General features: G+C 38.0%; 1 protein-coding gene across 1 annotated transcript in view; it reads left to right on the top strand.

Moving 5' to 3' along the window:
• LOC107710210 (ephrin type-B receptor 1-like) overlaps window positions 1–7,606 on the top strand; it is an 86,876-nt gene extending 79,270 nt beyond the window's left edge. The window contains exons 11-13 of the mRNA XM_016514951.1: window positions 2,484–2,677; window positions 3,277–3,432; window positions 6,045–7,606. Of these exons, the coding sequence (XP_016370437.1) occupies window positions 2,484–2,677; window positions 3,277–3,432; window positions 6,045–6,159 (465 nt within the window). The 3' untranslated portion in view covers window positions 6,160–7,606. The remainder of the gene's footprint in view (window positions 1–2,483; window positions 2,678–3,276; window positions 3,433–6,044) is intronic.
• Window positions 7,607–13,526: the final 5,920 nt, after the last annotated feature.

Here is a 13,526-nt window from a genome sequence, read left to right as displayed (position 1 = left end):
ATATTAGTGCTGTCAAACGATTAATCGCGATTAATCACATCCAAAATAAAAGTTTTTGTTTACATAATATGTGTGTGTGTGCTGTGTATATTTATTATGTATATATAAATACAAACTCATGCATGTATATATTTAAGAAAAATATGTTATGTTTATATATTAAATATATTTATATATAATATAAAATATACAAATATAAATATATAAATGTGTATGCATGTAAATATTTCCAAAATATATACTGTATGTAAGTGTATGTGTATATATACATAATAAATATAATATAACAGTACACACACATATATTATGTTAACAAAACCTTTTAATTATATTATAAAAGTTTTATATAGAATAGAATAGAAAATAATAGAATAGAATAGAATAGAATAGTTGTGGGGCGGTACCTTTACAAAAGGTACACATTTGCACCATATTTACCCATAGTGGGTGCAAATTATTACCTTAAACGTACATATCAGTACCTAAATGAGATATTTCAGTAACTTTTGTAAGGGTACCCCCCAATGACAGCTTTTGTATCTTTTTTCTGAGAGTGCAAGGCTTTGCAATGCATTCATGATCTATGTAAAATGCAAGATTAACTATAAAGCACCAAACACCCTTTGGCTTTACCCCTGAATTCCATTGCCGTGAGTCTCATTTCCTGTCAATCTCTTTGGCTCTACGGCTCACTAGTTTGAGTCTTACTGTCTTTCCTACTGAATCTACAGTACCTTCCTTTCTGCATTAAAATCTCCCAGCATCTGTGTTTCAGAGCAGACATTTTTTCCTGTTCGAATTGTGAATACAGCAGACTCATTCTAGGCTCTCTGTTGATTTTCCGAAAATCCTGCCAATGAAAACATAAATTCCCCAATCCTTTTAGCATCCGGTTAACACATCAGAGTTGCAGAACGAACCCTGAGGAACTTGTGACTGTAATGACCGCCAAACTTACAACTGTATAAAACGATTTGAGCATTCAGAGATTCGGTACGTTCAAATCAAAGAAAATAAATTAAAGAAATGAATTACTCTTTTTCTGCTTTCTGTACATTCTCTGTATTTACTTTCTTTTCTCAAAGATAGTCTCCATGGCTCAAAAGGGGTGTTATTTGTCATGCTCGACCGACTTAATTTCTTATGTTCTATTTGAAAATTATGTTGTTAAATATTCATGAAAACCATCTTATGAAAGACTAAGACTGTAAAGCTGTCTGATTCTGTTATACAATATGTTTAACATCGCATGACATGCACCAAAAACACCAACAAAGCAATAGAGCTCCAAAGCTATACTCTCTGACACAGAAGAACCGCCAAAGGTAAAGTTGTGGATGGTAATATTTATTCGGCCTATCACACACTTCATTATCTGAATCTTCTAGAGTTTTTAATGATCATCCAATCCCAAATTGCCATAAAAAGATCATATCCGCGTAATGAAACAGCAGGACATCTGCAGCACTCAGTGCCCACATCTCACCGCGGTCCTGTGGAATCCATTAAGGAGAAAAGCGGTCGCTGTGGAGGGAGCAGAGAATATATTGATCCTCAAATATTTAGATTCATGTTTGTGCGAACCAGAGCTTAGATTGGTATGCAGAGGATAGACAGTGTTTGTTGGTTCATTTGATCTTTGCTTGTGTCAGAGAGAATCAGAGAAAGGAACATGGGAAGAAAGTCCACAGTGTTTGATGAGGGTAGAATGACAGATCACATTTAACGATTAATGATGCTCATGGGTTGTTTGTGTGTTATGTTGCAATGTCTATGCAACAAAACTGATATATGTGCCAATCTTTGTGTGATAAACCAATATTGTATGCTTGATCCTTTTTTATGATATTGTTATGGTATTATTTAGTTCTTATTATTGAAGCACTCAAAACCAGTTTCTCACAATGCATTTCCTCTAGTGACGGGGGTTTTGATTAAGTGATTCAAATCTTTTGAATTCTCTAAAAGATTCATTTAGGTTTGACCACTCATTTATTCACTAAAAGATTTGTTCATGCAAAAGATTTGTGCAGTGACCCTTTCTGAGTGAATAATTTAGTTAGTATTAATTTATTACTTAGGAATCACTTATGTACTGTCTTTATCCAAAAGTTGCATGTCACTCAGAAAAAAGATACAAATCTGTCACTGGGCTGGCACCATGTCGAAAGGTGCTAATTTGTACACTTTAGGTACTAATATCTACTTTTACTAATATGTTCCTTAAATGTTTTAATATATACCATTTAGGGGTAAAAAGGTACAAAGATATACATTTTAGCTTTTGTACCTTAGGGGACCCGTCCCAGTTACAGCTTTGTAGCTTTTTATTTATTTATTTTTATTTTGAGAGTGTATGAATCCACTGAGAGACTCCAGAAAGTGTTTAAGAATCATACATATAAGTGCTTCCCCCAGCAATGACAACATAGCAATTAATGGCAATAATGTGTGTGTGTGTGTGTGTGTGTGTGTGTGTGTAGGTGATCAACGCTATAGAGCAGGATTACAGGCTGCCGTCCCCCATGGATTGTCCCACTGCTCTCCACCAACTGATGCTCGACTGCTGGCAGAAAGATCGGAACGCTCGGCCGCGCTTCACGGATATCGTCAGTACGTTTGACAAACTCATCCGCAACCCCACCAGCCTTAAAGCAGTTGCCAGTATACCCACTATGTGAGTCAAACAAACTTATTATACACACATTTTGTTTTCATACTATGGTGGAAACCTTTATTTATGCTAACAAGTTTGGGGGCTTTTTTATTTTCCAAATGCACAAAATAATGATCTTTAAAATAGCATCATATGACCCCTTTAATATTTTTATTCAGAAAGGACTTTTGCATTGCTACAAAATATTTTTTTCAAAAAAAAAAAAAGTTATTTTGAACTTTCTATTCATCAAAGAATCCTGAAAAAAAGTATCATGGTTAACATAAAAATGGTGAGCAGCACAAATGTTTCCAACTTTGATAATAATAAGGAATGTTTCTTGAGCAGCAAATCAGCATATTAGAATGATTTCTGAAGGATCATGTGATGCTGAAGACTGTCGTAATGTACAATATATTAAAACAGTTCACAAACCCTAAACATTTAGTGTGTTTTCATATTAAAAAAGACACTATTTAGTCCACTTATGAAGCTGTTTTCTTTCTGGGAGCAACAAGGTAGGTTGTCCCTACAAAGACAGCAGCCATGACACCAAGGTTGGGTGATGTAACTCCTCTTTTTCCCTGCATCTCACTCTCTCTTTCTCTCTCCTCCTCCAGTCCGTCCCAACCGTTGTTGGACAGGTCCATCCCAGACTTCACCACCTTTAGTTCTGTAGAGGATTGGCTGGCTGCTGTCAAGATGTCTCAATACAGAGACAACTTCCTCAACTCTGGCTTCACATCCCTACAGCTGGTCACCCAGATGACTTCAGAGTGAGTGTGAAGTTTTAAGTGTCTTTTCTAAATAATTTGTACAATTTCTCAACATTGGGGTTTCTTTATTGTCAATAAAGGTCTTAAAAATCCATGTTGGCATTAGATGGTCAAACTGGTCAGCCAGTCCAAGCCGGAATGTGGTTCTATCCAGGCTGACCAACATGACCTATCAGGTCAAACATGGCCCCACCATCTGATTAACCAACTAATAAACCACCTTCTAGTTTCTAAATAAGTTTGTCATCCAACTCATAAACCAACCAAACCAGAACCAGCTTAGAACTGTCTAAAGCACTGTTTTTAAATAAATTGGAAAAACCAGGCTAGATTATGGTGGTTAAACTAGTCAAACATTCTGAAGTATTCTGAAATGTGGTTATCCAGCTCCTCATTAGCTTAGCCAAGATGGTCCATCAGCTTTAACCAGGTTGACTGACATGGTGAACTTGGCCCCATCAGCTAGTCATACAACTAGTCAACCTAGTCAAAACTAGCTTGGACCAGTAGATGATCAGTCTCGCAGTTTCTAAAGTTCTTATATTTATTAGGCTTTTATCATTGTTACTAAAGCTTTTCACTGCTGGTAAATCCATACTGTACCAGAGAGTTTTGAAATATGGTTAGCAATCTCTTCACCAGCTTGGTCCACCAGCTCTAACCAGGTTCACCGACATGGTCAAATTGGCCCTATCATCTAGTCATACAACTAGTCAACAACCTAAACCAGCTAATGACCAATCTAACATTTCTAAAGTTGTCCATTTCTAAAGTAACACCAGGCCGTACATACCAGCTTAAGGTAATTAAACTGGTCAACCATTCAGTGTTTTGAAATGTGGTTAGCCGGTTCTTCACCTTCTTAGCCAAGATGGTCTACCAGCAGTAAATTGGTTGAATTAACCCCATCAACAGATTATACAACTAGTCAACCACCTAATTGCAACCTTATTTCTCGAAATTGTGACTTTTGACCTCACAATTGCAACTTTATTTCCTGTTTTAAACTTCATCACTTAGTTTCCTGATTCCTGAGTTGAAAACAGGCTTTCATATGTCACACTGTTAACAACATCTGTTTCAAAAATCATTATGTTTACAACAATTATGTGTCTTATTCAGCTGTCCTGTCATATTATTGGTTTATTTTAGATGATGTCTAATGCTTTGTGAGTTGGTTTGTTGTGTCTGTGTGAAGGGTGATTAAAGCTGGTTTCAGATTTCCAGACAGTCATTGATCACAGAATGCCAAGCGGCCAGATATCTCAGCAAACTTGTTTAATATCGATTTATGAACCATACATTAGGATTAGCATGAGTCGCTATGGTATGTGCGTGTGTTTTGACTTGTTTGAGTCTCTATCGAGCGAACAGGTGGATATGCTGTTGATGATGTTTAATACACGTCTCCAGGAAGCGTACTGTGAGGTGTAGCGTCTCTGACGGTCTGATTAATGTAGCCGCCGCTCACAGAGAGGGTCTGCGCTTAATTAGCAACATAAGTATGAGCCCACGCATAAACAGGAAGTTAAATGCAAGGAGCTTTCATGTGTTAATGCTGTTTGCTCTCACATCATAAACCTGTAGGGGCTCTGAGGTGTTTTTCTCTCTCTCTGGGTTGTTTGAATGGTTCGTATATTGATAGTACAGGTTGTTCTCATTCAGAATAAAAGCTTCTGTCAGAGGATAGTGGAGTAAATTGAGCGTTTATTCAGAGTTGCTCTTTTGTCTATGTAATTTAAAGGAGGCAGTGAAACAGTCACCTAAAATCAGATGCTGTAGCAGACACGTCTTGATCTTACTTGGCCTTTTGATGTACTGTACTGACCATTACGCTACTAACAGGAAGATGTGCTTGTCAAGAGTTGCTCAGTGAATGTTTTCCTGTACCATCTGGCAAACTGCTTTTAGTGTATTTTAATTTTTACTACTGCTAGAGTAAAAAAACAAACAAAAACGTTCATTAGTATGGATTATATTGAAGGCAATAATATGTAAATATGTGTGTGTGTGTGTGTGTGTGTGATTTTTAAAATATTTTATTTTAAGTTTTATATTTTTGTGAATTGTATATTTTATTGTTGAATTTATATTACTGTTCATTTTATATACTTTGTGAATTGCTCATTATTAATTCATAGATTTATAATACATTTTTTAATGTTTAAATGTTAACAATGTATTAGTAAGTGTACAAATTAAAAATTGCTGTGAAAGTATTGTTAATTGTTAGTTCATGTTAGCTACTGCATTTCATTATTGCAACTAATGTTAACCTATACAGTCTTATTGTAAAGTTTTATCAGTTCATGTGTACAGCCTCAAAAAAAAAATTTGATTTAAGGCAAAATGTCAAATTTCAGCCATATTTAGTTGAGATGTGAATGTAGTCTGAGCATCAACCAATGTGCAATGATAACAGCAGCTCCTTTAACTTGGAAAGGTATTGTTAAAGTATGTTACAAATGACTGTTCAATTAGGAAGGAGCGATGCAAATGTATATTATACAGCTATTTAGTGTCTGCTTTGGAGGTATTTGTCATGGTTGTGTACTGCATTTGAATGTGTGTCCAGTATTAACTGTAGTTATGCATTCTTCTTGTGTTCACAGGGATCTGTTGAGGATAGGTGTGACTCTAGCCGGCCATCAGAAGAAAATCCTCAACAGCATTCAGTCCATGCACCTGCAGATGTCCCAGTGTCAGACGGGCACAGCGCTGGCATGACTACAGGGGGCGCCAGACGACGGGCTGGGCAGCTTGCGTAAGAATTACCAGCGGGTGAGCCCAATCCCATCGGAGCGCGCAAGAATAGAGACTATCATCCTGATCTGAGAACATGTTTCAGGAGAGGAACCATTATCCCATATCCAACAGACCAGATCGGAACAGGACCACCGAGACTCGCAGGACATCTGTTAACCCGTCGGCTGTTTGTCTCTTTGGGCTACATTTACAGGGAAAACCGAAGAAGCGGACTCTTTTGTCCTCTTCTTGTCATTAATTCTGTTTTAGTTACCTTCGTGTTGCTTATCAAAAACATCACAATGACTATTCCGATTCTGAGACGTCTACAACGTTTTCTACAAGGTTCTTTCATTCTTCTTTTTTTTCCACTATAAACCTTCTATCGTCACTGCTTACCACTTACACTACCTGTCGATCTCGGTATGGCTGATGTTGCCAAAGGACATCCTGTATGCCTGCGTCCCATCCCTAGGCCATACAAGCATAAATAATGTATATCTTTAAATAAATACGAGTATATCTTCAGAGTAAACCTTCATATTGAAGGTGAAGTGTAACGGACCTTTATGTAAATACCCTCTTCTTCCGCTTGCATTTTTGGCAATGTTGCGCGTTGGATCAGAACCGCCGATTCTGCAGGACACGGACTCGCTTACATCAGCGCGACGCCACGAGAACAATCTGGGATGAACTCTGACTCTGTCAATGTTGTGTAAATATCAATTAGTTGTGTATAAACTAGCGTTAAAAAGATATACTTTAGGTGAAAAAAGCTACGCATTCAGGCCACTAAACAGTGTTTATTGTAGGTGTTACCATGCTGATGAGCACTTCCGTGTACAGCTTTTCTTTCTTCCACTTCTTCTTCTACTTCTTCTAGTCGTTCTTGTTAGTTTTGTGTCAGAGTGTTTGAATGCGTCGACTAGCATTGGGGGAGGGTGCGTAGTCACCGCCTAAACTAGCTAGTACACTTAAATGTAGTTCCTCTGTTAATAAGCTGTACTAATGTTGGTCTTACAGGGTCTTTAAAACCGCTAATCTGTTTCCAAGCACGTGTTTACATAAGCGAACGGAAAGGTTGCAGACAGGAAACGAAGAGACTTGCGAAACCGCTGCCCTTTACCAATTTTATCAGGCCGAGTCACACTCTCGGCTCTAGATGTTTCTGGATGACATTGCTAAATGCGGTACATGTTCTTTCATGCCATCAGCTCTCCATTTATTTGTGTGTGTGTCTGGATTGAACATCTGTGTGACCCTTTATGAACAGATGCCTAATGCCACCCCATTGAGCACATTCTACTTAAGCAGTCAGTGAAGCACTGGGAAACACACACACACAGGCTTTTGATGGCTTTGGGCTGTTACTTTTTGGTTGCCATGAAGAAATAGCATCAGCTTATTGACGATGATAATAATATTATAGGTAACACTATACAGTAAGTTCTAAGTTGTCAACAATAGTAAATGCATTATGGATGTATGAACTAACATTTAACAATACTTGAAAAATGTTTAATGTTAGATTAATGTTAATTTCTGAAAATGCAAAACATTTTAAGATTTCAGGTTGTATGAATGGATATGAACATTGAATGAACATGAATTAACAATGAACCACAGTGTGTTTATAATTTAATCTAGATTAGTAGATGCTGCAAAAAAAGATGCAGTTCATTTTTCATGATATACTGTATATGCATGAACAAATGTTAATGAATTAAACATGATTGTAAAGTGTTACAAATAATATTAATATTGTATTTGTATAGCATAAAATGTAGCTAAACGTGCTAAACAAATCAGAATATCATTTTAATAAAAAACAGTAAGATGAAAAAAGCAACAAACTAGAAGTGAAAAGTGAATTTAAATGTTAAAAGTAAAGTTAAATTCAGTGCAATTACATAGAGAGACCTAAAATACTCAAAAGGCAACTTAAAAATAAATAACCAAACAAATAATTTTGAATCATTGTGTGCTGCAAATATGGTTGGCTTTTATGATAAAATTCCTCATTTGTAAGTTTATTTGGACAAAAGAGTCTTGTATTAATAAATATAAATATAATTGGTAAAAGGTTCCAGATTTGAGGGTCATAATGGCTAAAAGCAGCTCTGCATGATCTCATAAGGTTTAGCATTAAAGAACCCCAATGTGAGATTTGAAACATAACGGTTTGTAGAGGTTAGCAGCTGTACCATTCATTTGCCTGTTGTGAATCGTGTGTGTGTGTGTGTGATGAATAAGCTGCTACATTGCCTGTAAGTTAATGAGACTCATGGTTTATGGTTATTCTCTACAAGCAACACACACACACAATCCATCTCACAGATATACCCAAGGTGTTGCACCTAATTGGCTACAATGAATTTCACCATGGCAACCAAAGAGTGTTTTGGCTTTTTGTTAAGGACGACATGCTTTTACAGCTTCTGCCAAGAGGCTTATTCTTTTGCGTGCACACACACAGTCCTCAGCTGTATTCCATTGAAGAAAGTGAATCTGTTCCTTCATACGACGGTGGTAGCGATAATGTCTGGCTCTTATACGAGCGTTAGCACTAGATGACGACGTCTTCCCCTGCGCAAAGGACTGGAGGCAGCTCAATTAATGATCACAAAGTATCCTCACCGTGGCCCGCGTCCAGCTCGTTCGCAGTGGGGCGTAACCAAGCTGTCCGGCGTCCTGCCGTATGGCCCAGCTGAAAAATGGCTGACTTGCTCTCATCGCCGTGGACACTCTGGGGAAGGTGGAGCCTGCTGGGATACCTGCGGGTACAGCACACAGACTGATGAGAGTGATGAATGAGCTGGAGCGAGACAGAGAATGAAAGAGAAAGCGAGAGCGAGAGACAGTAGATTGTGCAGGATAGGGAAAGAAATGAGAAGAAATGGGGAATAAAGAAAGAAGAAAGTGACAGACATTAGAGATTAGAGTATTAAATCAGGATGAAATTAAAATTTGACCCTATTTTCTTTCTAACTATGTTTATTTCAACTTCTCCCCCCCCAACCACGTGAGTTATTCTCTATTATTTTCACAGTCCAATCATGGTGGTTAAAATTAAGTTCCATCATCATATCCTGTTTCATTTATAATTACTGCATATTGAAGTGCAATGGGTTGCAAAAGGCATTTCATGTTGACTGTAAGAGAGAGGGCTTAAAGTATAACAGTGGTTGACCAATATGGGTTTTTGAAAATGGAAAATGCCAATACTTGTGATATTTCAGTTTTTCTTTTTTAATAAATCTGCAAAAATGTCAACAATTCTGTGTTTTTCTGTCAATATGGGGTGCTGTGTGTACATTAATGAGGAAAAAAAATTAACTTAAATGATTTTAGCAAATGGCTGCAATATAACAAAGAGTGAAAAATTTAAGGGGGTCTGAATACTTTCCGTACCCACTGTATATACAACAGTTCAAAAATTTGGGGTCACTAAGATGTAGATGTATATTTTTGAAGAAATTAATACTGTTATCCAGCAAGGATGCATTTAAATGATCAAAAGTGACAGTAAAGACTAGTTTATGGTTAAGACTAGTAGTATATATACAGCCGTGTCCAAAAGTTTTGAGAATGACGCAAATATTAATTTTCACAAAGTCTGCTGCTACAGTGTTTTTAAATCTTTTTGTCAGATGTTACTATGGTATACTGAAGTATAATTACAAGAATTTCATAAGTGTCAAAGGCTTTTATTGACAATTACAATAAGTTTATGCAAAGACTCAGTATTTGCAGTGTTGACCCTTCTTTTTAAAGACCTCTGCAATTCACCCTGGCATGATGTCAATCAACTTCTGGGCCACGTCCTGACTGATGGCAGCCAATTCTTGCATAATCAGTGCTTGGAGTTTGTCAGAATTTGTAGGTTTTTGTTTGTCCACCCACCTCTTGAGGATTGACGGCTGAGAAGCAACCCCACACATGAATGGTCTCAGGATGCTTTACGGTTGCCATGACACAGGACTGATGGTAGCGCTCACCTTTTGTTCTCCGGACAAGCTTTATTCCAGATGCCCCAACCAATCAGAAAGGGGATTCATCAGAGAAAATGACTTTGCCCCAGTCCTCAGCAGTCCAATCCCTGTACCTTTTGGAGAATTTCAGTCTGTCCCTGATGTTTTTCCTGGAGAGAAGTGGATTCTTTGCAGCCCTTCTTGACACCAGGCCATCCTCCAAAAGTCTTGGCCTCACTGTGCGTGCAGATGCACTCACACCTGCCTGCTGCCATTCCTGAGCAAGCTCTGCACTGGTGCTGCCCCGATCCCACAGCTGAATCAACTTTAGAAGATGGTCCTGGCACTTGCTGGACTTTCTTGGGTGCCCTGAAGCCTTCTGCACAGCAATTGAACCTCTCCTCTTGAAGTTGTTGATGATCCGATAAATTATGGATTTAGGTGCAATCTTACTAGCAGCATTATCCTTGCTTGTGAATCCCTTTTTGTGCAAAGCAATGATAACTGCACACGTTTCCTTGCAGGTAACCATAGTTAACAGAGGAAGAACAATGATTTCAAGCACCACCCTCCTTTTAAAGCTTCCAGTCTGTTATTCTAACTCAATCAGCATGGCAGAGTGATCTCTAGCCTTGTCCTCATCAACACTCTCACCTGTGTTAATGAGAGAATTACTGACATGTCAACTGGTCCTTTTGTGGCAGGGCTGAAATGCAGTGGAAATGTTTTTGGGATTAAGTACATTTTCATGGCGAAGAGGGACTTTGCAATTAGTTGCAATTCATCTGATAACTCTTCATAGCATTCTGGAGTATATGCAAATTGCCATCATAAAAACTGAGGAAGCAGACTTTGTGAAAATTAATATTTGTGTCATTCTCATAACTTTTGGCCACGGCTGTATATATATATCAAAATGTATATGTCAAAGAATCCTGGATACATTTTTTTTTTCAGCATTGATAAGAAATATTTATTGAGCAGGAAAGCAGTATATTCAATTCTAAAGGATATTCATTTCTAAAGGATCCCTAGACACTCAAGACTAGTATAATGGCTGCTGAAAATTATATTTTAAAATATATTAAATAGAAAATAATTTTTAATTATAATATTTATTCACAATAGAATTTCCTTTTACTGTATTTTTGATCAAATAAATGCAGCTTTGGTGAGCATAAGATACTTCTTTAAAAATAAATAAATGAATAAATAAAAATCTTATACAGACCTGACACTTGTCCAGTTAAAAACTTTAAATTTTGTAACTGATGCAAAGAGGATCTGCCATTTCTGTTAATCAGTTATGTGTACACGCTAAATGGTCAAATAGTCAGCCTGGTCAATATACCCATTCATCTATCACTATGTTGGCCTAATAACAGCAGCACTTCTCCATCTGCACAGACAGACTGAAGCTTCATCATAACGCACATGTACAACCATTACAGATGTAGTATATGATTTATATTTGAATATGTACATGAACGCTATTGTTTCTAATGCGAATGTGTCTCTTTTAAACTCTCATTCTGCACAAGTCCAACAATTCAATCGAGGATCATCTTCATCTCTTGCTCAAGGGTATCATCCTCCTCTCGGAGGGTTGAGGGAACAGGCAGGGAGTGAGAGGATGAACGGAAATGATTTGTGTCTAATTTTATCGCTCTTTGCCTGGAGTGTCGACACATTGTGGAATCTGGTGCGCGTTTGGCAGCGGATCAGCGGCGATGCTGTTACCGTGCCAACTGAAGTCTGAGCGGTGCATGTGTTCACTAGCGCGGCTCAGACTTCACAAGTGCAAACAAAAAGCAAGTTTGGAACAAACAAAAGCATCGTCTCACATCGCCTGTAGGAACGAGCCCCCGATTTGTATTGTTCTTTTTCTTCCGCGCGCTTCAAACGACACATTCATGTTAAAATGATGGAGCATTACTTTTGACAGACGATATTAAAAGCCAGAGAGTCAAAGGGTTCGAGAGACTGTTGATATTACTAGCATGGCATGGATACTAGCTCACACTGTTTTGTAGATACCGAACGAAGGAAAGCCCCCCTCACCTCACCGAGGCTGTATAGTTAACACTCGTTTCTTGTGATGAGTATGTCAGAGTTTGAAACTGTAACTTTCTGAGAACTATTGTACTGAAATGCACTCAATAAAGACCTTGGAAAAGCTGAAGTCGAGCGAGTGATATGTTCATCCGGAGAGCACTCTTGATATGAGGCACAGGCGTGGGTCAACCGTGTAGCCTCTCCGCTGCTGTTGAAAAGGGAGCGCGCGCGCACGCGTGCGTGTGTTTGCGAGAGATGTTAGGAGTTTGCATACGCTCTCGAGACCCTCAAGTCTTGAAGACAATGGCTGCATCCGAAAACTTAGGCAGCTGACTTGCTGCCTCTCTGCCGTATGAGGCAATGACTTTGCAGGCAGCGTTTTTGCATGGCACCTCATGAAACTGTTTTCGGACAGGCTTCTGAGGCAGAGTAACGGTTTACTGATCTACAGCAAAATATAGAGAGCTTTTGTGATAACTTAGTGCATTTTTCATTACTGCAATATTAATTTCTCGCTAGAAATGACATCAAAAGGGGAAAACGTTGATCAGAAACGTACATTTACACACAAACTGACCACCGACCACAACTTTCAGACGGCATCCTTATTTTTTAGCTTAACTGTCAGAGAATGGAACGCACAGGATTGTGGGATATCAAAGGCAGCGAAGGATACATCTATGCTGCCTTCAAAAATCGGCCAGATGAAGGCATCTCAGGAGACAGGAACTGAAGCTAACATTGAATTCGGACGTGCCTTGATGCCTTCCTACCTTGGAATGCGTCCTCCGAAGGCAGCATTTTTCAGTTTTCGGATGCAGCCAACGGTGTGCTTATGAAGTACCACCATGATGGTGGCTGAAAGAGATAGTGAGAAATACATTTTTAGAGTAATAATTTGACTAACGAGGCATTAAATTCATATAGTTGTCCAGCAATGCTCTGCTTTAGTAATTATTCCTGTGAAAACAACATAGTTTATCAAATTATTAAGTGACAGTGTTGTCTGGGAGAGTTTGGGGTTAGACTGCTCTAAGATTTTTGAATGTATATGTGTGATTGTTGCAACAAACATATAAAGTGAAAGATTAAATAATTCTTAATCTGATATGAGACGTGATGTGTTCTTCACTTTTGTGTTCTTGGAGTTTTGAGGTCCTCACAGATTGATGAATGGAATTAGAGGATCATGTTTTATTTCTATGGAGTTCAGCACAGAGTTTGAGTTTGTCTGTTACACATTACGCCCAAAATGTAATTTTCATTTTATTTTTATGTTATGTTATTTTATTTTTGCTGTTGCACTAATTTTATATCATGTAT

This window comes from Sinocyclocheilus rhinocerous, unplaced genomic scaffold (genome assembly GCF_001515625.1).
Source record: "Sinocyclocheilus rhinocerous isolate Xijiao unplaced genomic scaffold, SAMN03320098_v1.1 scaffold2522, whole genome shotgun sequence".
Taxonomy (NCBI): domain Eukaryota; kingdom Metazoa; phylum Chordata; class Actinopteri; order Cypriniformes; family Cyprinidae; genus Sinocyclocheilus; species Sinocyclocheilus rhinocerous.
This window is presented reverse-complemented; position numbering and strand designations above follow the sequence as displayed.